This window comes from Podarcis cretensis (assembly GCF_951804945.1).
Source record: "Podarcis cretensis genome assembly, chromosome: 6".
Classification (NCBI taxonomy): Eukaryota; Metazoa; Chordata; class Lepidosauria; order Squamata; family Lacertidae; genus Podarcis; species Podarcis cretensis.
Genome location: NC_137175.1, coordinates 31,926,254 through 31,948,499, shown reverse-complemented (window position 1 = coordinate 31,948,499; position 22,246 = coordinate 31,926,254). Strand labels below are relative to the sequence as shown.

At 45.5% G+C, this 22,246-nt stretch overlaps 1 protein-coding gene across 7 annotated transcripts in view; it reads left to right on the top strand.

Moving 5' to 3' along the window:
• The window catches only part of CHD6 (chromodomain helicase DNA binding protein 6), a 107,658-nt gene that overhangs the window by 62,822 nt on the left and 22,590 nt on the right, over positions 1 to 22,246 (top strand). For 5 of the 7 annotated variants that reach the window (XM_079978693.1, XM_079978692.1, XM_079978695.1 and 2 more), the window contains 16 exons: positions 1,438 to 1,587; positions 2,604 to 2,669; positions 4,330 to 4,388; positions 5,142 to 5,259; positions 7,097 to 7,183; positions 7,909 to 8,043; positions 10,176 to 10,297; positions 10,846 to 11,089; positions 11,945 to 12,121; positions 13,158 to 13,301; positions 13,754 to 14,009; positions 14,410 to 14,620; positions 16,398 to 16,593; positions 17,134 to 17,298; positions 17,588 to 17,770; positions 19,704 to 19,814. In XM_079978693.1, the coding sequence (XP_079834819.1) occupies positions 1,438 to 1,587; positions 2,604 to 2,669; positions 4,330 to 4,388; positions 5,142 to 5,259; positions 7,097 to 7,183; positions 7,909 to 8,043; positions 10,176 to 10,297; positions 10,846 to 11,089; positions 11,945 to 12,121; positions 13,158 to 13,301; positions 13,754 to 14,009; positions 14,410 to 14,620; positions 16,398 to 16,593; positions 17,134 to 17,298; positions 17,588 to 17,770; positions 19,704 to 19,814 (2,424 nt within the window). The remainder of the gene's footprint in view (positions 1 to 1,437; positions 1,588 to 2,603; positions 2,670 to 4,329; positions 4,389 to 5,141; positions 5,260 to 7,096; positions 7,184 to 7,908; positions 8,044 to 10,175; positions 10,298 to 10,845; positions 11,090 to 11,944; positions 12,122 to 13,157; positions 13,302 to 13,753; positions 14,010 to 14,409; positions 14,621 to 16,397; positions 16,594 to 17,133; positions 17,299 to 17,587; positions 17,771 to 19,703; positions 19,815 to 22,246) is intronic. The other 2 variants (XM_079978697.1, XM_079978696.1) reach the window with 2 other exon arrangements.

Here is a 22,246-nt window from a genome sequence, read left to right as displayed (position 1 = left end):
GATACAACTGGTATGAAGAGAATGCTCTCCTCTCAACTTTTCCCTCTACTCTTGCAATTGCTGAGTCAAAGGTACCCTGGACAGCTCCATGCTCAGGCTGAATACTTCATATGAGCAGAGCTCAGATGTTGCTTCAGCAGCTACCACCCGCAGACCGAGCCTTAAATAGGAACTGCAGCTCTGTCTCTGTAGCTAGCACTGCTTTTGCTGAGAGGGAGCACTATGATCAATTTGCTTCTTAACAGACCCAATAAGATTATGGGTCAAGAAAAGCTGGAGACGCAAAGAGGAGATAAAGAATGCTGAAGGAGATGTTCTGTTAAATTAGTGATTTGTGAATTCAACAGGGAGCTTGCTCGGAGAGTATTTGCAGCATGAAGGGAGTGATGGTTTACTCAAGGGCAGCTCCAGGGAAGACACAGGACAGCAAAAGTGATTCTGTGGAGTGAGCTGAATTGTGCTTAGAGTTTCCCAAACAGAAAGGGCTTTTGCCTCCCTTTCCTTTCCTTGTCTATGGAGACACTGCCTATGGAGTTAGTGAAGATTTCCAGGAGCATATGGTGTTGAAATCAGAAGGATATTTGCTGTTGGAAGGAAACAACTGAAGTGGGGGGCATGAGGTTTTAGATGTACTTGACTAAATGCAGATTCTCACCCACCAGAGTAAGTCATTACCTGCCTTGTGGTTTGCTTTGTGCTGGTTTTCTTTCTGGGATTTATGGGGCCTTTCAACATGCATAGGACTGTGAAAGAGCAGATTCCCTTGTCTTGTGGTGTACAGCACCCAGGACCAGAGGTGCTGATGTTAAAGAGTTGGCTCCAGATTTATCCTTGGTGTAGGATGCTTGAAATGGTGGTCATGGCAGATAGCAATGGCAGAAAAGTTGGCCCTTAAATTGAATGGAAAACACAATGGGCCTCTGCACAGTTTTTTTGCAGCTTTATTAGCTACACCACATAGCATCAAGTGGAATTGGATGCATCACTCCCCTAAGACTTTGGACGAGAGATTGAATGGGAGAACCCTTGTTAGCAAGGAAGAAGGAGAGATTTTACAATTGCTCTATACTTGAACATGTATGACAGACTGAGATACATGAATAGTTCTATGGAATAGTAAGGTGTGATATCTTTGGAAAAAATCACAAAATAGTGTACTAGTGGAGGGCTGGTTTTTGCTATATTACATTTGTCCTCTTATGTGTAAATTAATAAATAAAAATGACCGTGTGGTTAGAGGGGGCATTTGACTGTGTCCTTCAAACGACTGCTTAGTTCATCCTGCCAATGCCCTAGTTTTGCAAGGGCTGGGAGAGCACCAGCCAAGCTCTGAGTCCTGTTCCTGCTCTCTGTATTAGCTGGACAAGTGCCAGATCTGAGTCAGGAAATTAGGTGTGCATCCCTCTTCTCTTATCGGAGCTTCTGTTTGATGCACAGAAGCGCCGCTCTGGCCGCCAGGTGAAGCGCAGGAAGTACAACGAAGACCTGGATTTCAAGGTGGTGGATGATGATGGTGAAACAATTGCTGTTCTGGGAGCTGGTCGGGCTTCTGCTCTCTCTGCATCTACCTTGGCCTGGCAGGCAGAGGTAAGGCTGGGGCTGTTGAGGAAACAAGGTTTGCTTCTTTGCATCCAAATATCATTTTCTGATATGGAGGAGAAATGTAATAGGAACATGACATGTGGATGTCTGGGTTAATACTGGCTAACGTTTGAGAGCAGAGACACGTATATGCTGGTGCTATGGCCATATCATTGAGGATCCAAGAACATGGAACACGCTATGTACAAGTAACCAAAACATGTAAACTAACTTCACTTCTTAAGCTCCCAGTTTGTTTCCAGTGGTGGTCTGAATAGGGCCTGACGCGTTACTTTTTAATACATACAAAACAAAACAAAAATGGTAACATGGATTTGATACGCAGTTATTTGTGAGCATGTATGTTGTACAGGCATATTCACTGACGACTCCACATTTTTAAAATTTATTATTACATATCTATCACAGCTTTCCTTCAAGGAGCTCTAGGTGGCATGCATGGTATCCTCTCTCATTTTATCCATGCAAAAACACTGAGGTAGGTTAGGCTGAGACACTGTGACTAGCCCAAGGTCACCCAGTGAGCTTCATGGCTGAGCAGGGATTTGAATGTGGGTATACCTAGTCCTAGTGCCATAGCAAAGCACACCACAAAGCACCACCTGAGGCAAAACAGGAACATGCTGTACTGCCACACCGCAGCCTCCTTTAGCTGGGTGGTGTGGTGGCTCCCGTTTCTGCTGCCTGAGGCAGCTTCCTCACCCCACTGACCTCATGGGTGGCCCAGTCCTACATGAGCAGAATTACTATAGAACATCCTTCATTAACCTGGTGCCCTCCACATGTTTTGGACGATGTCAGGCTGATGAGAGTTGGAGTCCTGGAGGGTGCCAGGTTGATGAAGCCTGACATACACATTTGCCTGTCTTTTAATTCCAGAAGAGGCCTTGAGTTGGGATTTGAGAGCTTGAGGATTTCCCCCTTTTAACCTGTGCAATTCTGGGGCATCAGATGCCGCTATTGCATCAGAATAACTAACCTTACTGTCTCGGGATCCACAGGAGCCTCCCGAGGATGATGCCAACATCATTGAGAGGATCCTTGCCTCCAGGATGGTGCAGAAGGAGGTGAGTAACTCTCTTACCATGAGATCCTAACTGGTCTTTTTCTAGGCTGCACGAAGTATGTTGGGCGAAAGGTCTCTAGTGGGTAGAGTTAGGCCATGGCAACCCGTGTAGGGTTGCTGTAGGAGTTTGACGTCATACCGACTAAGCTTTTTGGGCTGGGGCTACGTTGCCTCTATGAACCGGTATAACATGGTATGGGTCTTAAACAAATGTTCTGTACTGTTAGTAGTAGAAGCAGTTGGTGAATTGAGTGGGGAGATTGCGTGTAAGGGAGAAAAGTGTCCTTCTGAATCAGGCATTCACTCTTCATAGAGTAATTACAGTCGTACCTTGGAAGTCGAATGGAATCCATTCCAGAAGCCCGTTCAACTTGCAAAGCACAGATTCTGATTGGCTGCAGGAAGCTCCTGCAGCCAATCGGAAGCCACGGAAGCCCCGCCGGACGTTCGGGTTCCACGGAAGGTTCGCAAACCGGAACACTCACTTCCAGGTTTGCAGCATTTGGGAGCCAAAACGTCCAAGTACCAAGGAGTTCGGGGTCCAAGGTATGACTGTATACGATGCGAAGTTGAGGAGGAGAAACTGTGCATTGGGTGCAGTACATGCACATAGTCTGCATATCATGGAATGGGAAGGTGGACCCATGTGGTTGAGTATATAACATTTAGAGAAAGGAACTGGATAATGATTCTTCCTGCAAGATTTGCAGGGGGTTTTTTTATTAAAACAAAAAATTCAGAATAGTTAGGCTTTCAACCTATTATTTTGATGAAGCAATTGTACTGGGTATTGTCCTTGACCTTTTACTGTGCCTGAGAAACGGAGTCCAAGGTCACAGGAAAATCTAACTCTCAGCTCAGACATAGGGAGGGGCAGAAAGCAAGCCCACAACAGCTCAAAATTGGATGTAGGGAAGGCAGAGGCTCGCTGCACCTCTGCACCCAATGAGTTCTTTGAGCTTGGTGCAGAGAGAAGCCCACTTGTTCTGCCTCCTGTCTCCAGTCCCAAGCTGAAGGGAGGAGGTGGAGATGTGGCTGCTTACTTAAGGTTTGGGTTCATCTCGCTCACTAGAGTTTGGCCGAGTTTTAAAATCTGGGACTCCATATTAATATGGGCTGGTGTATTATTTACCATGTCGCAGGTGGGTTTACAGCATTTGCTGTAGAGTAAAGCATGTGCTTTAAAGACAGTCTCCAGTCTGCTTGGCGATAGGGCTTTTCTTACAAAGTTGTCAGGAGTGGCTGTTCTGTGCATTTCCTGGGGTTAGAAGAGGTCAGTTCTTGTCCATTGACAGTGTTGTGTGGCCTGTGTTATCTGCTCCTGAAGCATATGGGGGAAATTTAGTATCGGACTTAGGTCCTGTATGCTGCATTGTCCTTCCTTGCTGCCTAGGTTTATTGAAAGTCTCAAGAGTTCCATTACTGATTGGGGATGGAAACAGAATTTTCTGCCTTCCCTTGCTCCACCTCTGTGCTTCTTGCCAACTGGGCTCCAGCATTCGCCCTCCCATGTATCATGCAGGAAGGTGCTTGAGTCTGTTACACTCTGTTCTGCTAGATCAGAGCAGAACAGTTCAGGTGAGATCACGCTGGCCGTACAGTGTGGTCCTAGTAACTCTTCCATGTAAATGAGGCTTACTGAGCACTTGCTGTTGTTCCAGACCTACCCAGGAGGAGCAACTTACGAGCAGGAAGAGTTCTACGTAAAGTACCGCAATTTGTATGTATGGCATGTGGTTTTTCTTCTTTCCAGCTTGTTTACGCAATGATAATGCATTTGTTCCTTCCACTCACTCCAACCTCACTGCTGTGTCTTTAGGGAACAAGTGCTAATTCCTTGCACCTTCTTGCTTTGTCTTCGGTTTCGCTGCTTCAGTGGTCCGCTGTCCTGTAGTCTTCACACACCCCCCCCCCCCAATTCACTTGGGTAGAAGGTCTGCTTCTTGCAGCCTACTTCCTTATTTGTAGTTTGACCTGAACTTCCCTTTAATTCCCCACTCCAAGTGAGTGATCTTTATTAGAAAGTGAGATTGACCATTGCTTACACGTGCTGCTCATCTGCCATGCAGTTCTGTTTCACCCTCCCCCCATTAAGTTTCTGGTTATGGGCAGTATTCAACTAATGCATCCTGTCAGCACAAGGGATTTCCACTGGCACGATGGGGCTCCCTCTCCACTCCTCCCCCTGCGTTCTTCCCATATGTGCTCCAGAAGGTTGGTGGGAACCTCTAGAACAGATCTAGAGATCTAGGGGTTGTTTAGGGGGGGGGAGGAGTGGGAGATGAAGTCACGTTGCGCAGGCACTGATGGGACATTTTATGAAGCACTGCATTGGATACAACCCTGTGGCTTTTATGGCTCTGTTTTTTATGATGTCCTAGAATTGTGTTCCCTTGGGGGGGTTTTGAGGGGGGTAGGGGGGGTCAAGCTCTGTTTCTTCATGCCCTTTATGGTGTTTTCTGCTCGTTTGCAGTTCTTACTTACACTGCAAATGGGCCACAATGGAGGAGCTGGAGAAAGACCCACGCATCTCCCAGAAGATCAAGCGTTTTCGCAATAAGCAGGCCCAGATGAAGCACATTTTCACTGAGGTGAGCATTGACCCTGGCGGGCTACTCTGACACTCCCTCCTCGAATTATGTGACGTGTCGTGTGTCAGGGCTTAATTACCCAAGGGTGCTTTTTCTCAGCATCACCAAGCTTTGTGCGTGTATGGAGGGCCCCCATTGTCACTGCTGTGACCCAGCTGCCTCAGAGGAGGTTCCAGGAATGACCAGAGTTTCACCAGGCCTCTTCTTCCACACACTTGCATATGCACATGTGCTTGAGCTCTGTAGGTAGATTGGTCTCACTTAGAATGAAATTTAATATGAATTTATCGCTCTTGCCAGGCTTGCTACCTGCAGCTTTTTCCATGCATCCCTGGTGGGTATAAATCAGAGCAATATGAAATTGAAATTGCTTTCTAACTGCGGCTGCGAATCCTTGGAGTTTTGAGCCCTTTGTCTGTACAGGTTCTTGGCACAAGTGTGAAATGTTTCTGGTGGAAGGTGCCACATCATTCCCTTTTGTCTGCGATGAGCAGCTGCTCCTCTGCTTGATGCACTGGGGTCCTCACCTCCTGTCTCCTAGTGTGAGAGCCAATTCCCACACTGCTTTCCATATTCTTTTGTGGCAGAACCATTGAGGTTTTTAAAGAGACACTGCTGTGATAAGCAATCACATTTCTGCATTTCTTCCCTGAATTAGCACCTCTGTTACAGAGAGAAAGAGGAAGGAAGCACTGGCAAGAATAAAGAGCTGCTGGTTTCCACCTGCTCATTATTTATAAGCTGTCAGTTAATCCATAGCCTGTCTATTGGCCCAGATAGTTGAAAATGCGAAGTTGCTGCATTTTGAATGGGGCAGAGCTCTGTTTGATGACATTTTGCCCCATAACAGTTCCATGAGAACCAAGGTAGCCAGAATCTTTTTTTGGGAACATGATCTTGGATGTTCCTCTCTTTGTGTCCTTGCTAGATTTAACAGGATGCCACACATTTGCATGCTTGTATTTAGGCATGCATTGTGGAATTTTCACCTCAAGTAGGAAGAGGAAAAGGATGGCTTGATGGTTCATTGTGGCCCTTCGTGGCTTTCCATTACATCTGTGTAAGACCCTTCCAGTTAAGCCCTGGTCGAACACTCAGAAACCTTATGGACTTTCAGGAAACCTAATTCAGTTTGTTGCTGCTGCTCTCGCTTCCTTGATAATCCTGCACAGGCTTCTGCAGACAAAAAAAGAAAAGAAAAAATCACCTTGAGGAAGGGTGGTGATGCAGACGTTGGCAGCAGAGAGCTTCCTTTCAGACAAGAGAGGCTCTTAGCTGGTAAATGATGTGTGGGGTGTCATTTTCTGTTTTGGGCTCCCAACTTCCTTCCGCAAGGTAAAATCTTCTTTGGCTTAGGGAGGAACTAGCACTGGAGGCAGGGCCCCAAACCTGTTTCAAGTTTGACCCAAAGGGGGCTGGACCCTGCGCAGAATGGGCCAGCATACTCCAAGTATGGGGGGTTTGCATTTCAAGCTCTCTCTGCCACATACCATCCACATCTCTCAAACGAACCTCAGTATAGCCTGAGAACACCCCTCTTAAACTTATGCACCTTCACTGTTTTAGAAAGGTGAAAGCCTGAGCAAAAAAGGTTTTTTTAGTAGGGTGATTTGGTTTCCATTTTCCTTTTTAATCCCCTCTTCCCCAAAGTTACTGACCGGACAACTAATGCTTTTTTACTGGCCTGTGGCAGCCTGTGTGGCTTTCTTATACCACAATAATCCAACAGATCCTGGCTTAATGGCTTCAGAAGCTATTGTTTTAATGCTTACTTTGTTCAGTCAAGTTTTACCCTGTCTTGATGTATGTCCTGTTGTTTTGTATCCTTTTCTGCCAGCCTGATGAAGATATGTTCAACCCAGACTACGTAGAAGTTGATAGAATTTTGGAGGTGGCTCACACGAAGGACTCTGACACCGGGGAGGTAGATGTTGTTCTAGCATGGTTGCTCCTTGCAGTTGACAGCTCCTTATTAATCCCTCTTGTTTTCATGACGGACCATAGAGTGTGTGCAGTGTGAGCGCCACAGTAGTGTGGCACTGATAAGAATGCCAGGTGCTGATATTTAATGCTGGGTATATCTGTTGCATGCAAATGTCCCAGCTTCAACCCACTCACCTCTTCCCTTTTCTTTGAATTAGCTGTTTTTTGGGGGGGTGGATTAATTTGAGTCATGCTGTTTAACGCAAATCTAATTTATTCATCACTGTGGAGGGCATAACTAATTGCTTTTAAATATTCTGAATATGCATGCTTCTTCAAGATAAGAACTAACTAACCAACCAAATGGTCCATCACTGGGCCAAGATCTTCTGCTCACCCCTGAGTTAAGATATATGTGCAGTTTTTTATTATTATTTTTAGAAAAAACAGCCCCTCCTCTGCCTTAGGAATGTTTTTATGATAGCTGGTTGTACAGTTGCATCTGCCAGCATCCCTGCACTCAGTTCCCATCGGTCTTGATGCAAACCTTCCTTATCCTTGGTTTCCTTCTCTGTAGGGATTTGTGCAACAGATTTTTATGTGCTTCCATTTGCTTAAGGCTCTTGCTTTCTTGGTATATGTACAGAACAGGGTTCCCAAAGGAATTCTGTCACTTGCGCTTTGTCACTTGTTTTCTGCATCTCCTTTGTTTTCCATGGGTTGCAGGAGGTGACTCACTACCTGGTGAAATGGTGCTCATTGCCTTATGAGGAAAGCACTTGGGAGCTGGAGGAAGATGTCGACCCTGGAAAGATCAAAGAGTTTCTCTCTCTGCAAATCCAACCAGAAATCAAATCCCTGGTAAGAGTTAAGAGAGAAACTTCAGCTTAATAAGGAGGGAAATGTTGTGTGTTGATGAATTTTAGCGTTAGGTTCTTCTCAATCCTGGCGCTCTCTCTTAAGATGTTGCTCCTACCCTTATCTTCTCTTGATATTTTTGCTGAGGCTGTTCAACTCACAGCAGTAACCTTCCTCTCTTTCCAGCCCTTCCTCCCCCACTTTCATCCAGATGTCTCACAGAGCATCTGCTAGTTTAGCCTTGGCTATTCATGTAGTGTTATTATCTTCTGCTTATCATCATTTTGTGGTTGCTTGATAGTGGCTCTTCATATCTTTTATGCTGTGAGCTCCAGCTGGATGGTGCAGAGATGCTTTGTAGGTGTCGTGTTCGGTACATGAGTTTGTAACTAATGGCTCACTGACATGAGCAGAGCTGACCCCCGTAAAAAATAGGTAGTAGCTTCCCTGAAAACCAGGAGGACTGTATTAGGCAAATCCAGTCAGGCTTATAAAATGGAAGTGGTGAGTGACTGATAGTCACGATGTCTGTAGATTACCTCCAGTTTCAGTGGCCTTGTGCTGAGTCCTAGTTGCTGGGAAAAGGGAATAGGAGAGTGCTGTTTTGCTTAATTGCGTATGTGATTCCTTGCTTGCCCTTCACCATAAGCTCCCTAGGGCAGGTTACAACAATAGAATATGCAGTTTAAAAAAGGAGATAAGCCATTACAATGATAAAACAAGTAAAATTATGAAACTGTATTGGAAAAGACCTGGGTCCCACAAAACAAAACAAGACACTCTCCAAAGGGAAACAATTATTTTTTTCCGCATCTGGCTTGTTGGGCTTCCTATAGGTGTCTACTTTTCCACTATATGGGAACAGAATGCTTTTGCTCATTTTATTTTTAATTGTGTTGTTTTATTGTTTCGTTGTTTCCTGGGCTTGTTTTGGCGAAAGGACGTGAAATAAATTTAATAAAAAATATTATTGTTGGCTAAGTAGTCCAACCTGGTGTGAGGCAGTCCTCTATGTTTCTGATAAATTCCTAGTGTATTCCACTCATCTTCATTAGGAGGATTTATTCACCAGTTTGTCTGGCTGCAGTCTTATACACATTTACCTTCGAGTAAATACCACTGGACTTACTTCTGAGCAGCTGTGCATAGGATTGTGCTGAAAGATTCATATTCTGTCTCCTTTCTATGAAGACCTGGATGGAGTAGGAGCTGTGCCTTAATGTGCTGCTAATGTTGAGCAGAGCTGTGGCTACTTCAGTGGCCTTCTAAATAAAGTCCAACCCTTTGAAGGTCCCTTGCTGTGTAGCATGGCTTATGGATCTATATCTCTTTTCAGCTTTCCTCCATCCTTTGAAATAGCTGGTGTAGGAACAATTTCATGTAATAAATAAAAATAAACAAATGTTGCTTTCCTCAAAGGAATCCGAAACTCTGGATGGGGTCATGTGTGGGATATGTTTGTGCCAGAGGGATAAAAATGAAATGCTTCCCTAGAATGACTTGTGTGGATGGGTTTTTGGTATTGTTCCATTGTGTTATAGATCCTAATGAGTATCATATTATAGGTCAGTAAGGAGTTTTTCCCCAAGCCCTTTTTGCTTACTTTAAAAAACAAAACAAAAAAACTTCTGCCTGTAGGATGTGTCTTCAGTCACCCAGAACTACTTGTTCTGTAGGGGTTCTGTTCATTTCTGTTCTGCGGCACACTGTGATCTGAATGATGTAAGTGCCCTAGTTTGTTCTTTGTGCCCTGAACCACTATGGGAAAACTTATGAGCACATTGCATGTCTTTACTTTATCAGGCTCCTAGTGTATTCTGGCCTAATACAGCATTCTGGCCATCATAAAGTTGGCATGGAACACATGTGCTTCCATCACTTAGGTTCACCCCTTCTGCTGCCAGTAGAGGTAGGTGGGTTGAATTTGATGATGAGGTTTTCCCTTTCAGCCCTTGGGAATCTGTGAGTGCATGGCACTTTTGCCATAGCCAGTACCATACCATAAACACAAAATGTAGCTTGCTATAGAATGTGGGAACTAGTTAGAAGTGCTAATCAATTATGAAAATATCTTTCCCATGATAAGATTAGTCTTTGCACTAGTCACTGTACTCCTTTCTTATTTCCCCCTCCAGGAGCGTCCTGCCTCTGAGTCCTGGCAAAAGTTAGTGAAAACTCGGGACTATAAGAACAACAACCAACTGCGGGAGTACCAGCTGGAAGGAATGAATTGGCTGCTCTTTAATTGGTACAACAGGTGAGTTGCAGATGGCACAGGGGCATCTTTGGTAAATGTCATCAGTAACAATGAAGTAGCAACAGGAGTTGTTTGAAGGGGTGCCGTTATCATATTTCAGAGGCTACAAGCATTCAGCTGGGTTTTGGGGATGTTTTTTGTTGATTTGGTGTATAGTTTAATTGGTTTGACATCTTAGTCACTTGCAGGGTAGCTGGAGCAAATGTGCCTATAACTTATGCTAGGAATGTGGAGGCAGGAGAACTGTGCAACTGTTGGAAACGTGCAGCATGGGAACCTAACCCCATACAGTGTGCACATGCTGCTTTTGCTGCAAATGTCTGAGGCTATTTACCATCAGTACTAGTTAATTTGGCACTCATTTCCGTGGGATGTAGACATGAACGCTTAAGAAGCAAGTAGGTGGGGGGAAAGCGCGCCAGAAGGTTAAACAACTTGTCTAGGTAACACACTTTGTCAGTGTTAAAGCCAGGAATCATCTGCAGGAGGCCTTGCTCAGTTGTGTGCTTCCCAGGGATTGTAATACCTGCTTGTGGTGTTTCCCATAGGAAGAACTGCATTCTGGCTGATGAAATGGGTTTGGGGAAGACAATCCAGTCCATTACATTCCTCTCTGAGATATACCTGATGGGCCTTCGGGGGCCATTCCTCATCATTGCCCCACTCTCGACAATCACAAACTGGGAGAGAGAGTTCCGCACGTGGACTGAGATGAATGCCATCGTGTACCATGGCAGCCAGATAAGCCGCCAGATGATCCAGCAGTATGAGATGGTGTACCGGGATCCACAGGTTTGTGATGCTCTCTGGTCCCCAGGCACCCCTGGAATTCTTGCTGCTACTGCTGTGTCTGGGTGTGTTTTTTAACTTCCGTTGGGAATGTGGCCTGCAGGGTTCCTAACAATGCTCTGGAGCAGGGTGGGGAGGCTTTACTACATTGGGGAATCTAAAACCAAGGAGTACATGAAAAACAACAACAAAATTTAAGAGCCCTGCAAAGGTCCATCTCATCCAATGTTCTCATGGTGGCCAACCAGAAACCTACGGGAAGCTTGCAAGCAAGACCTGAGTGCAATTTGCAACAACTGGTATTCAGAGACAACCTACCTCTGACAGTGGAAATAAAACACAGCCAACATGACCAGTCCACTTGTAATTTAGAGTAGTTGAGGGTAGTGTGAGTGGTGCAGCTGACTCAGTAGCGGCACATGTTTGGGAGGTTCTGAAAGTGAGGTTCAGGCTGCACCTTCCCCCACTGTCAGAATTGAACAAAACTTTCAGAAAGCAGAGAGTGGGGCTCTACCACCTGGATACCTTGGGGGAGAAACCTAATTGGGAAGGGCTGCTTGTCCTTCAGTTATAGATGCAGACTCCAGGTGCAATTAATAGTTCCCCTTCTCTACTTATGGGTATGCTCAGTGAACAGTGGAGTTATGCTAGGTATGGGCAACTGCTGAGTAAGGAGAAGATTACTGGTGATGTAGTTCCATGGCCTCTGTTTTAAGTGGAGCTTGCAAGTCCCTTTCTGTTGAGCTTGACTGGCACTTTTCAGGCACCAGGTGCCTCAGTCAAGAACTTGAGGGACTCCTGCTACCTGAGCAGTCCTAGCTGCTAGCAAACTCTCCCATCTTGTTTTGGTATCTCCAGGGCAATCCTCTTTCAGGGCTCTTCAAATTTCATGTAGTCATCACCACCTTTGAGATGATCCTGGCTGACTGCCCAGAGCTGAAGAAGATCCAGTGGCGCTGTGTGGTAATCGATGAGGCCCATCGGCTCAAGAACAGGAACTGCAAATTACTGGAAGGACTGAAACTCATGTCTCTGGTGAGGCTTTCCAAATTGAATTTCTTCTTCTGTGCACTGTGGGAATCCAACCCTGGTACGAGGTTACTGAATGCTGTGCACGTGCACACCAATTTCAATTGCTGTACTGTGGCCAGGATCCTACTCCACAGTTGCACAACACATGTCCTGAGGTTTGCCCAAGATACCGTATTTTTCGCCCTATAGCACGCACTTTTTCCCCTCCAAAAATGAAGGGGAAATGTGTGTGCATCCTATGGGGCGAATGCAGGCTTTTGCTGAAGCCTTGCGAGCGAGAGGCGTCGGTGCACACCGACCCCTCTCGCTCTCCAGGCTTCAGGAAGCTATCCGCAAGCCTTGGAAGCCCGGCAGGAGCTGCCGCAGGCTCGCAAGGCTTGCCGGCAGCAGCCTGTTCTGGGGGTTGGGGTCGGGGGAAGCTCGGGCTTCTCCTGCCCCAGCCCCGCGGCTGGGGGGGGGAATAAAAAATTATTTATTCCCCCCCAAAAAAAAAACCCGAGGTGCGCCCTATAGGGCGAAAAATACGGTAATTGTGCTTTGTCCCTGCATGGCTCTGAATGGGAACTTCTAGCAGCCTTCTAGCTATGTGCTGCATGTCTCTCATGCACACCAGAGGCATACCATAGCATAGCTTTTCCAGTTATACCCTTAGGAGAGTCACTGTGTCTGGATGAAACCATCAGTCAAAACTTGTGGACTCTTAGCATTTTCTATAGCAGGCAGATTGGGAAGTTGAGTGCTTTCCTGTAGGAAGATGGCTTGGAGCCATCTGGCTCGCAATAGAATGTTTGCTTCTCCCTCAGGTGGCAATGGTTTGGGCAGGGCAGGTGCTGGCTGTAAAGATGTAAGAATGGTCTATGAGAAGCTGGCTTCTCCAAGAGCTGAAAGCAGACCCTTTGGCTGGCAGAGTGACCTGTCACCAGCTGCCTCTGCTCCAGAAGCAAAAGCACTGCAGGGCCACAATGCAGGAGTTAGCGCCCTGTCCATCCTGTTGCCTCAGCAAGTGTCCTGTCCTGATCTCTCCCTGCATGGCAAATAGGAACACAAAGTGCTCCTGACTGGGACACCCTTGCAGAACTCGGTGGAGGAGCTCTTCAGCCTGCTGAACTTCTTGGAGCCACAGCAGTTCCCATCTGAGACGGCTTTCCTGGAAGAGTTTGGGGACCTCAAGACAGAGGAACAGGTAAATAGGAAAGGTTGCAGGATTGACTCTCAGCTGGTGTGCTGAGCCGGGGCTCACTTCAGTAGGGCATGTGTGTTTCAATGATTCTTCCCCCCCCCCCCCCCCCCCGTTTTTAGTTGCTTTTATCTGTAAACCGCCTTGAGTCCCTGACAGGAAGAAATCAGAGTATAAATAAATATATAATAGTAATAATAGTATGTACCACTTTTCTCCCAACTAGGCATATTTGTTGCATATGCTACTTTCCCTGCTTGAGGCTCACAAAAGAGCAGTAAGTGGGCTTTGCCCTGACATCTTAGAATTTGCATGTCTGAGTTCTGGGCAGTTGCTTCCTTAATCAGTATGCTAGGTCTGGCATATGAAGAGCCTTTGTATGTGAAGTTCCAGAGTTGCTGTCTGAGCTGAGATCCCATGCAATGTTAATGGATTATCTTTCTTCTTGATCCTGGTAGGTAAAAAAGCTCCAGTCTCTCCTGAAACCCATGATGCTGAGACGGCTGAAAGACGATGTGGAAAAGAACCTAGCACCCAAGCAGGAGACCATCATTGAGGTAGAACTGACCAACATCCAGAAGAAATACTACCGGGCTATCCTGGAGAAGAATTTCAGCTTCCTGTCCAAGGGTGCTAACCAGCACAACATGCCTAACCTCATCAACACCATGATGGAGCTGCGCAAGTGCTGCAACCACCCCTACCTCATCAATGGTAAGGGGTGGGGCTGGAATCTGGGTACTTCAGCACACTTGGCCTGTGATGCTGCTGCAGTTTCCTCACCCGTAGTGAAGTGGCAAGAGTTACCGTAGCAACTTGCAGATGAATCGGGTGTTTCCTTAGGGGGTGATGGTGCCATCAATGGTTCCAACAGCGGGGACGGGAGGAGTTCTGGTCAACAACATCTGGAGAACTACAGGTTCCCCACCCTTGGCCTAGAGGTATAAGGACTGCCTCCTGCACCCCCATCACAGTTCCTTTACCAAAGTCTCCATGGTAAATAATGAGCAGCACCAAAACAAAGCAATAATGTGCTAGGGGTGCTTTGGGAGTTGATTATGAACCTTGAACCACTGGTGAATTTCCCACCCACCCCTCTCTCTCTCTGGGCCAGGGGCAGAGGAGAAGATCCTGGAGGATTTCCGTAAAACCCACAGTCCAGATGCTCTTGACTTCCAGCTACAGGCGATGATCCAGGCAGCAGGCAAGCTGGTGTTGATTGATAAGCTGCTGCCGAAGCTGATTGCAGGCGGGCACAAGGTGCTGATCTTCTCCCAGATGGTGCGCTGCCTTGATATCCTGGAGGATTATCTCATCCAGAGGCGGTCAGTACAGCCCAAGAGCTCGCACCACAGAGCATCACCTGGATCAGTGATATCCTTCCAGAGCATGCTAAGCTGCTAGGCTTACTGTCATCTTCCAGTGCACTCATATATACCATTTTCTTCTCCCCCTCTGCCTAGATCCTCTCCTTCATCCTCTTATTGTTTTTCTCTTTCCCCATAGATTCTCTTCCTTTACCCTTGGAGGCAGGAAGGGAACAGCTGTGTTGTGAAAGCAAGCACAAACCCTCCATCCCTTGCAGCTGTCATAACTCACTTTCTCTGGATCCATTCTTCTCTGTTTATTTGAGTCACAATCTGACTTGAACCACTACCATGCGGGATAGCAGTCCCTACTGAGAATTCAGTACCCATAGAGGAAAGAAACCATAGCTCAGTGGTAGAACACATGCCTTGCATGGAGATAGTCCCAGGTTCAATTCCTGTCATCCCCTGTGAAAAATAGGATCGATTGGTCACTGCTAATCACAATAGACAGTAGAGGGCTAAATAGACAAATAGTTTCATCTGGTATAAGGCAGCTTCTTAATTGTTCCTAATTAAGAAGCAGTCCAGTCATTTTAAGTTCGTTGTCATGCGGTAAAGTCTTGTGGCACCTTAAAAGGTTTAACACAGTTATTATAGCGTAAGATTTTGTGGAGTAGAGTCCCATTTTTATGATGTGGGCTCCAGTCTATGAAAGCTTGTGCGCTAACACATTAGTTAGTGCTTAAGTTGCCACAAGGCTGCAACAGAGTTATGTGGCAGCCCCTCTGGAAATCATAGCAGTTCACTGTGATCTGTATCTATGTAGTTGCTTTCTCACTGTGAGACTAGATGGCTCCAGCAGCCCTCCTGCAGTTTATCAGTTCTGTAGTGCACACCTTCTTCTCTGAGTGAACCAGCCGCTGCTGGCTTAAAAGTGCCTCCCTGGTGGAGACCCACTCTCTAAGCAGCACACTTGCAGCTACCGTCTCAAATCTTATTCCAGCTGCTTTCTGTAATGTGACAAAGGCTGCTAGAAGTCGCACAAGAAGTAGCACATCACAGTTGGGAAAATCCTGGGCTTTAAGTTGCCTGGTGCTTAGAACTTTAATCTGGGACCTCGGAGACTGAATAGTTGTTTTTTTTTTAACATGTAGTACTAGTGCCTATTTGAAATACATTTCCAGCTCTTTGCATAGTAATCTAGTTGCTTTACTACTTCTTGACTATTGGTATCAGAGAACATCTTACATAGAAAGCCCTGGGGGGGAAAGTGGGCTTTGGGTAAAACTGGGGGATTATTATAGGGGACCAGCTTGGTCTTGGAGTACCAGGTGTATTTGCTGATATCAGAGTAACTCCTAGATCCTATGCATGTCTATTTAAAAAAACAAAAACAGATACAGATGGTGGTGGTGGTGGTGATATTTTAGCACTTTAGAGCATGGCTGCAAAGCATTCCATCCACAATGCCTCAACAATCCTGGCAACAAGCCTGTAACATAGGCCAGCAGTATTCTCTTTATATTGTAGAGATTGGGGTAAGGTTGGCGTGATTGAAGTCTCCCAAAGAATTCATAGCTAGACTGAGATTTGAAACAGGGATGGCTGCTTCATGGCCATTGCTCTTTTCCACAACACCAGAGTAAGGAAACTGGGTTTGCTTAGCTTTACCAACACAGCTCTGTTGCTAATTTGGCCACAGTTGGAGGCAGAAAGTCCTGGTTCTGCGGTGCTGCTGCTCCTTTTTTGCACTATTCCCAAGGTGACCTATTATGCCTCCCTCTTTACACAGGTACACCTATGAGCGCATTGATGGGCGGGTGCGTGGGAATTTACGCCAGGCTGCCATTGACCGCTTCTGCAAGCCGGATTCAGACCGCTTTGTGTTCTTGCTCTGTACACGGGCAGGAGGGCTGGGCATCAACCTTACTGCTGCTGACACCTGCATCATCTTTGACTCGGACTGGAATCCACAAAACGATCTGCAGGTACTGCCAAAATCTCTGAGATGGGACCACAAGGTCCAAAGGTCTGGCTAAAAGCTTGTGGCTGTCTGTGGGAACAGAGGCTATGTAGAATGACCATGAAAAATGTGGAACTCACTGCTCAGAAGGCAAAAGGGTGCTTGAAGGGGCATGAACCTGACACTCCCATCTCTTCCACATCAATAGGGTATCTCTTCCAGCTTCAGGTGTACATGCATTTTTAGTTTTCAGAGGGTTTTGTACTCATAAAAGTTTTCCCAACAATAAAAGTAAACTCTAATATGCCCCGATTTGGAAATGCTTTGGTTGTTTCTGAGTCTTACGGTTTGTGAGTCTTATGGTGGTGTCTATTACGGTCTTTTATACTGGGAAGCCTTGGCATGGCTGTTCTTCCTCCACCTGATGGGTTCAGATGCAGTTATGAGAGGGTTAAGGGAGGTGGTGGGGGAAGGATTTTGATGGTGATGTGGATGGAGAAAGCTCCCTTGCTTCCTCCAGATCTGCCAGTTCTCCAGTGATGCCTTCCTTGTCTCTCTCCTGTAGGCTCAGGCTCGCTGCCATCGGATAGGCCAAAGCAAGGCAGTGAAGGTCTATCGCCTCATCACTAGGAACTCTTACGAGCGGGAGATGTTTGACAAGGCCAGCTTGAAGCTAGGCTTGGACAAAGCGGTGCTGCAGGACATAAATCGCAAGGGGAGCAACAATGGGGTAAGGAGGCCTTTTGGAACCATGACCTTTGGGTCTGCTAATTTTCATTCCTTTCTGTAGACTTCATAGAATCACAGAGTTGGAAGGGACCCTGAGGTTTATCTAGTCCAATCCCCTGCAATGCAGGAATCTTTTGCCCAACGTGGGGCTTGAACCCACATCCCTGAGATTAAGAGTCTGATGCTCTTCTGACTGAGCTATCCCAGAACCTACTTTTTGAAGTTGCCAGTTTTTTTTTCTGTTCGCTGTCCAAGGTGGGGTTCTCTTTTCTTTTTGTTTGGCTCTTTGGAAGGTGCAGCAGCTCTCAAAAATGGAGGTCGAAGATTTATTGCGAAAAGGCGCTTACGGGGCTTTGATGGATGAAGAAGACGAAGGCTCCAAGTTCTGTGAGGAAGATATTGACCAAATACTGCAACGCAGAACCCAGACCATCACTATCCAGACTGAAGGGAAAGGCTCCACATTTTCCAAGGTTGGTGTATATAGTTTGCTGGGGGGCAAAAACCAGCTGAGCCTGCAATAGTCCTCTTAGTTTTTCAGTAGCGTGCAGGCATATGAGAGCATGCCTTTGGGAAGAATGGGATTGTGCTCTGCTCCGTTATTTTCTGCAACCCCCTCTGATTCTCACAGGCATTTGTTTTTGTAAAGGTTGAGCTTCTTTTCTGGTTTCATTGCCTTCTTGGTTAAGGACTCTCAGACTATTAGAATGCTACCTTCTTCCTGTGACACTAAAGGTGTCTGCTAAAGAAATACAGAGAAATACAATTATGAATCAGAATTACAATTGGACAGTGGGTATGAGTAACAAAGAAGAGGAGAAGGTGTTCAAACCTCCCTGTTGGAGGCACTGAAAACCGGTTGCTGGGAATCACAGTTGGGCAGAGTGCTGTTGCACTTGAGTCCTGCTTGCAGACTTCCCACGGGCACCTAGCTGGCCTCTGTGAGAACAGGATGCTGAACTAGATGGGCCATTGGCCTAACTCAGCAGGCTTTGCTTATGTTCTTATGATAGATTGATGATAGATAGATAGATGGATAAATGATAGATAATATAGATAAATTATTACGGTCAGAGACCAGCTTATAAAACACACTTGGGGTACAATCCCAGAAGGAAAACAAACATTTAAAACAATGTACAACAATAAATTTAAAATTTATAAATGTGATAAGCGTATAGACACTTAAAACTTTAAGAGAGGGACGAGGGTGGCGCTATGGGTAAAACCTCAGTGCCTAGGACTTGCCGATCGCATGGTCGGCGGTTCGAATCCCCGCGGCGGGGTGAGCTCCCGTCTTCCGGTCCCAGCTCCTGCCCACCTAGCAGTTCGAAAGCACCTCTAAGTGCAAGTAGATAAATAGGTACCGCTTTATAGCGGGAAGGTAAACAGCGTTTCCGTGTGCTGCGCTGGTGCTGGCTCGACAGAGCAGCTTTGTCACGCTGGCCACGTGACCCGGAAGTGTCTCCGGACAGCGCTGGCCCCCGGCCTCTTAAGTGAGATGGGCGCACAACCCCAGAGTCGGTCACGACTGGCCCGTATGGGCAGGGGTACCTTTACCTTTACCTTACCGCAGAGAGATGACCCAGAGTCACCCATGGAACCGAGTTTGGGGATTTTCTTAACGAAGTAGTTTGGGTTGGGGGATGGTCTGCGCCTATAGATCTGTACACAGAATCTGGCAACCATCCGGGTTGTCTTATGTTGTTCTTATGTGTTTGACGGAGCTGAATCATTAGACTGAATAGTCGTATGAATTGTTTCTATCTAGCATTTGCCTTGTGACTCTGGTGTTGGCTCCAGGACACTGGAGCAACTGCCTCCCTCAGTTATTCTACCTTCTTAGCACAGCAGGTTCATGGGGGTCTTGTCAGTGAACCCTCTGGTGGGGTGTGGGATGCCAATGATACTGACCATTGACACAGGCCCTGTGTGACCCCAGCCATGCTCCTTGCCTTCCCTATATTAGTGAGATGTTTGTCCAAGGGGTCTTGGGAATCACGTTGTAGTCTGTGTTGCATAGCAGAGAATTGGCACCAAGAGAGTTCTGGGGGTGAGACACTGTGTTTGTTTCTCACCTCTGTCTATATGTATCAACCATATGTTTGGCTAACAAGCTGGATTTCTTGAAACCAACCTGCTAAATGCAATGCCTAGTATGTATAAATATCCAGAAAAAAACACCGTTTAGAAATCCTAATCACATATTGTTTATCCCAGGGCCTAACATCCCCAGCATGTTGGAGAAAGCCAATTCCTGGGCATTCTCTAATTTAACTACCAAATTATTTGTCTGTACAAATTTGTGTGGTTTCTTTCTGAGTGGTTCTGCATAAAGGATTCATGGCTCTCCTTTGTTCTGCTGCTGTGTGAGGTATAGTCTGTTAATTTTCATTTCCCTCCCAGGCCAGTTTTGTTGCTTCCGGAAACAGAACTGACATTTCATTAGATGATCCCAACTTCTGGCAGAAATGGGCAAAAATAGCAGAGCTGGATACAGATGCAAAAAATGAGAAGGTAATTATGATGTTACTATTTTGGAACTGGAAATAAAATGCATGCACAAACATATACACCTACATAACTGTTTGCAGCAAGCTCTATTCAATGGTGCTTTGGGCTACTGTTAGTGTATAATGGAGGACAGGAGCTTGATGCAGATCATCTGAACATCTCTTCTGCAGGAACTTGGGTCATGCCATCCCTTTCCTGAACCTGATTCTTAGAATCCTTTCTAATACTATAAATTCATGCGGAGGTTCTTGGTCTGAGGGTTGTCCTGTTTGAGCAGTTTTTTTGACCCACTCAGGTACGGCACAGTAGTACAACCTGGCCCTGAGTCAGCATATCAGATTCTAATAACTTTATTCAGCTGATAGCTTTGACTAGCAAGTGCATCTGACACAACTTGTAGATTTAAGTTATGTCTGTCTTATGTGTTGAGAGAGCTATTGTAAGTTAAAGCCCATTCCTTTTTCAAATTTTCTAGCAATGCCTGGTATGTCATAAGTATCAAACGAAAAAGTACTTATTTATTTTAATTGTTTCTAATTCATACATGAAGAGTCTAGTAGTCTCCCATTCCAAGGAACTGATAAGGTCTATAGTGGCTTAGCTTTAGCAAAGTGTTCCCCAGTCATTCACTGGACCCAACTTTGGTTTTTCTTAACAACCTAAGCTTTAGTTTATTTAAAATTAAACTTTATTCTTCTTCATCTCAGGGTGAAGAAGTCTGTTTTAAGTGTATAGATTTGCATCTGTCTGCCTTCCTTCTTTTCAGCCACTTCCTTCAGTGTAGCCTGGGGTATTTAATGCAAAGCAAGTCCTGTTGATTTTACTTCCAAGCAAACTTGCTTAGAATTGTGGCCTATAGTAATGAACTGATGTGTAGTGTGAAAAACATTTACTTACTACATATGTATGTCTACAATACATATGTTTGCATGACGGTGCACATGTGAAGGCACACACACACACTTGCATAAAATTTTCCAATATAAGATAGAACACTGTCACTTAAAAATCCAGAGGAGAAAAGAGAACTTTTTAAATCAAGTAAACGTTACATCTTCAAGATGCATCATAAAACAAAACACAGTGATTGAAGTTAGTATTAACATTCTGAATGAAGCTGGGTACAGTTTTAAACAGCCTTTCAATTTTAAACCAGTCTCTAAATTGAGCGCCAGATGCAATTTATCCTCAGCTCCCACACTTAGCAATTTAGATGCTCTGTGCTGCGAAATCAAATCAACTGACATTGTAAGAATGTAAAATTCAAGCATATAATTAAAGTCTTTTTCTTTAAAACCTGATCTACTATTTTCTACCATTTCTTTTTCTTTTGCTGATTTCCTTAACATTGCTGTTTTTAAGGTGAAAAATCTGCACACGCCAATATAAACAGCAGACATTGGAGGGAAACCTCATTACAAACAAATATTTTATATCTCTTTAAGTTGTATTACCTTTACAACCACCATTCACCATTTTGTTTGAAAAGAGTGCTGTTTTCAGGTTTCATGTAAAGTTCTGATGAATTCACCATTAACAAATTAATACCTGTATTTTCAAAATACTGGAGGTGGATGTTCACCCCTTTTGTCTTTAAGCTCATGTTGACAGCTGTGGCTTTTGCATAGGAGCATAGAATGAAAGGAACCCATCACTTTGTACTGGACCAGGGAGAGATGCAGACAATGGTTCAGGCTTTGGATTTTGACAGTCCAACAGCTTTGCATTGTCCTTCTCTCATACTGATGTGAGTTGTAGCAACTAAAAGTATTCCTGTTCTTGCTGCCTGTAGTCTGCCAAAGGCAAGACTGCGTCCCCAAAAGGATACCATATCTCCCATTCTTTCCTTCCATGCTTGCTTATCAGATAGTTGCTGCTGTTAAAGGGAAAGGAACTCCCCCCCCCTTCCCCCGCCTTTGAAAGGTATTAGGTGGCTCCAGCCATCACAGTCAGTCTTCTTAGTTGGAGGCACTGAAAACAAGAGTGTGGTTGCTGCGTTTTTTTGTGGGGAGGAATAAACACTGAAGTGTTCAGCTCCCTGGAAGAAAAACAGCATACGCGGCTGCCACCTCCTGAGCCCAGTTGCTGTACCTGCTTGCTCAGTCAAACAACTGGTTCAGTATGGTCCAGCTACCTCAGGCAGAACCAGTCATCTCTGGTGTCTGCCCTATTTATTAATTAAAGTTCTATACCGCCCTTCATCCGAGGATCACAGGTCAGTTTACAATATAAAACCACAAAAATGCATAAATAATAACAAACAAAAGCAATACCCCGCCCCTCCAGTTTAAAAGGCCATATATTGTTTTAATAGCTAAAGGCCTGGGAGAAGCTGGATATTTTTGCCTGGTGCCTAAAGATACGTAACAAAGGCACCAGGCAGGCCTCCCCGAGGAGAGCATTTCACAAACAGGGTGCTACCACAGAAAAAGGCC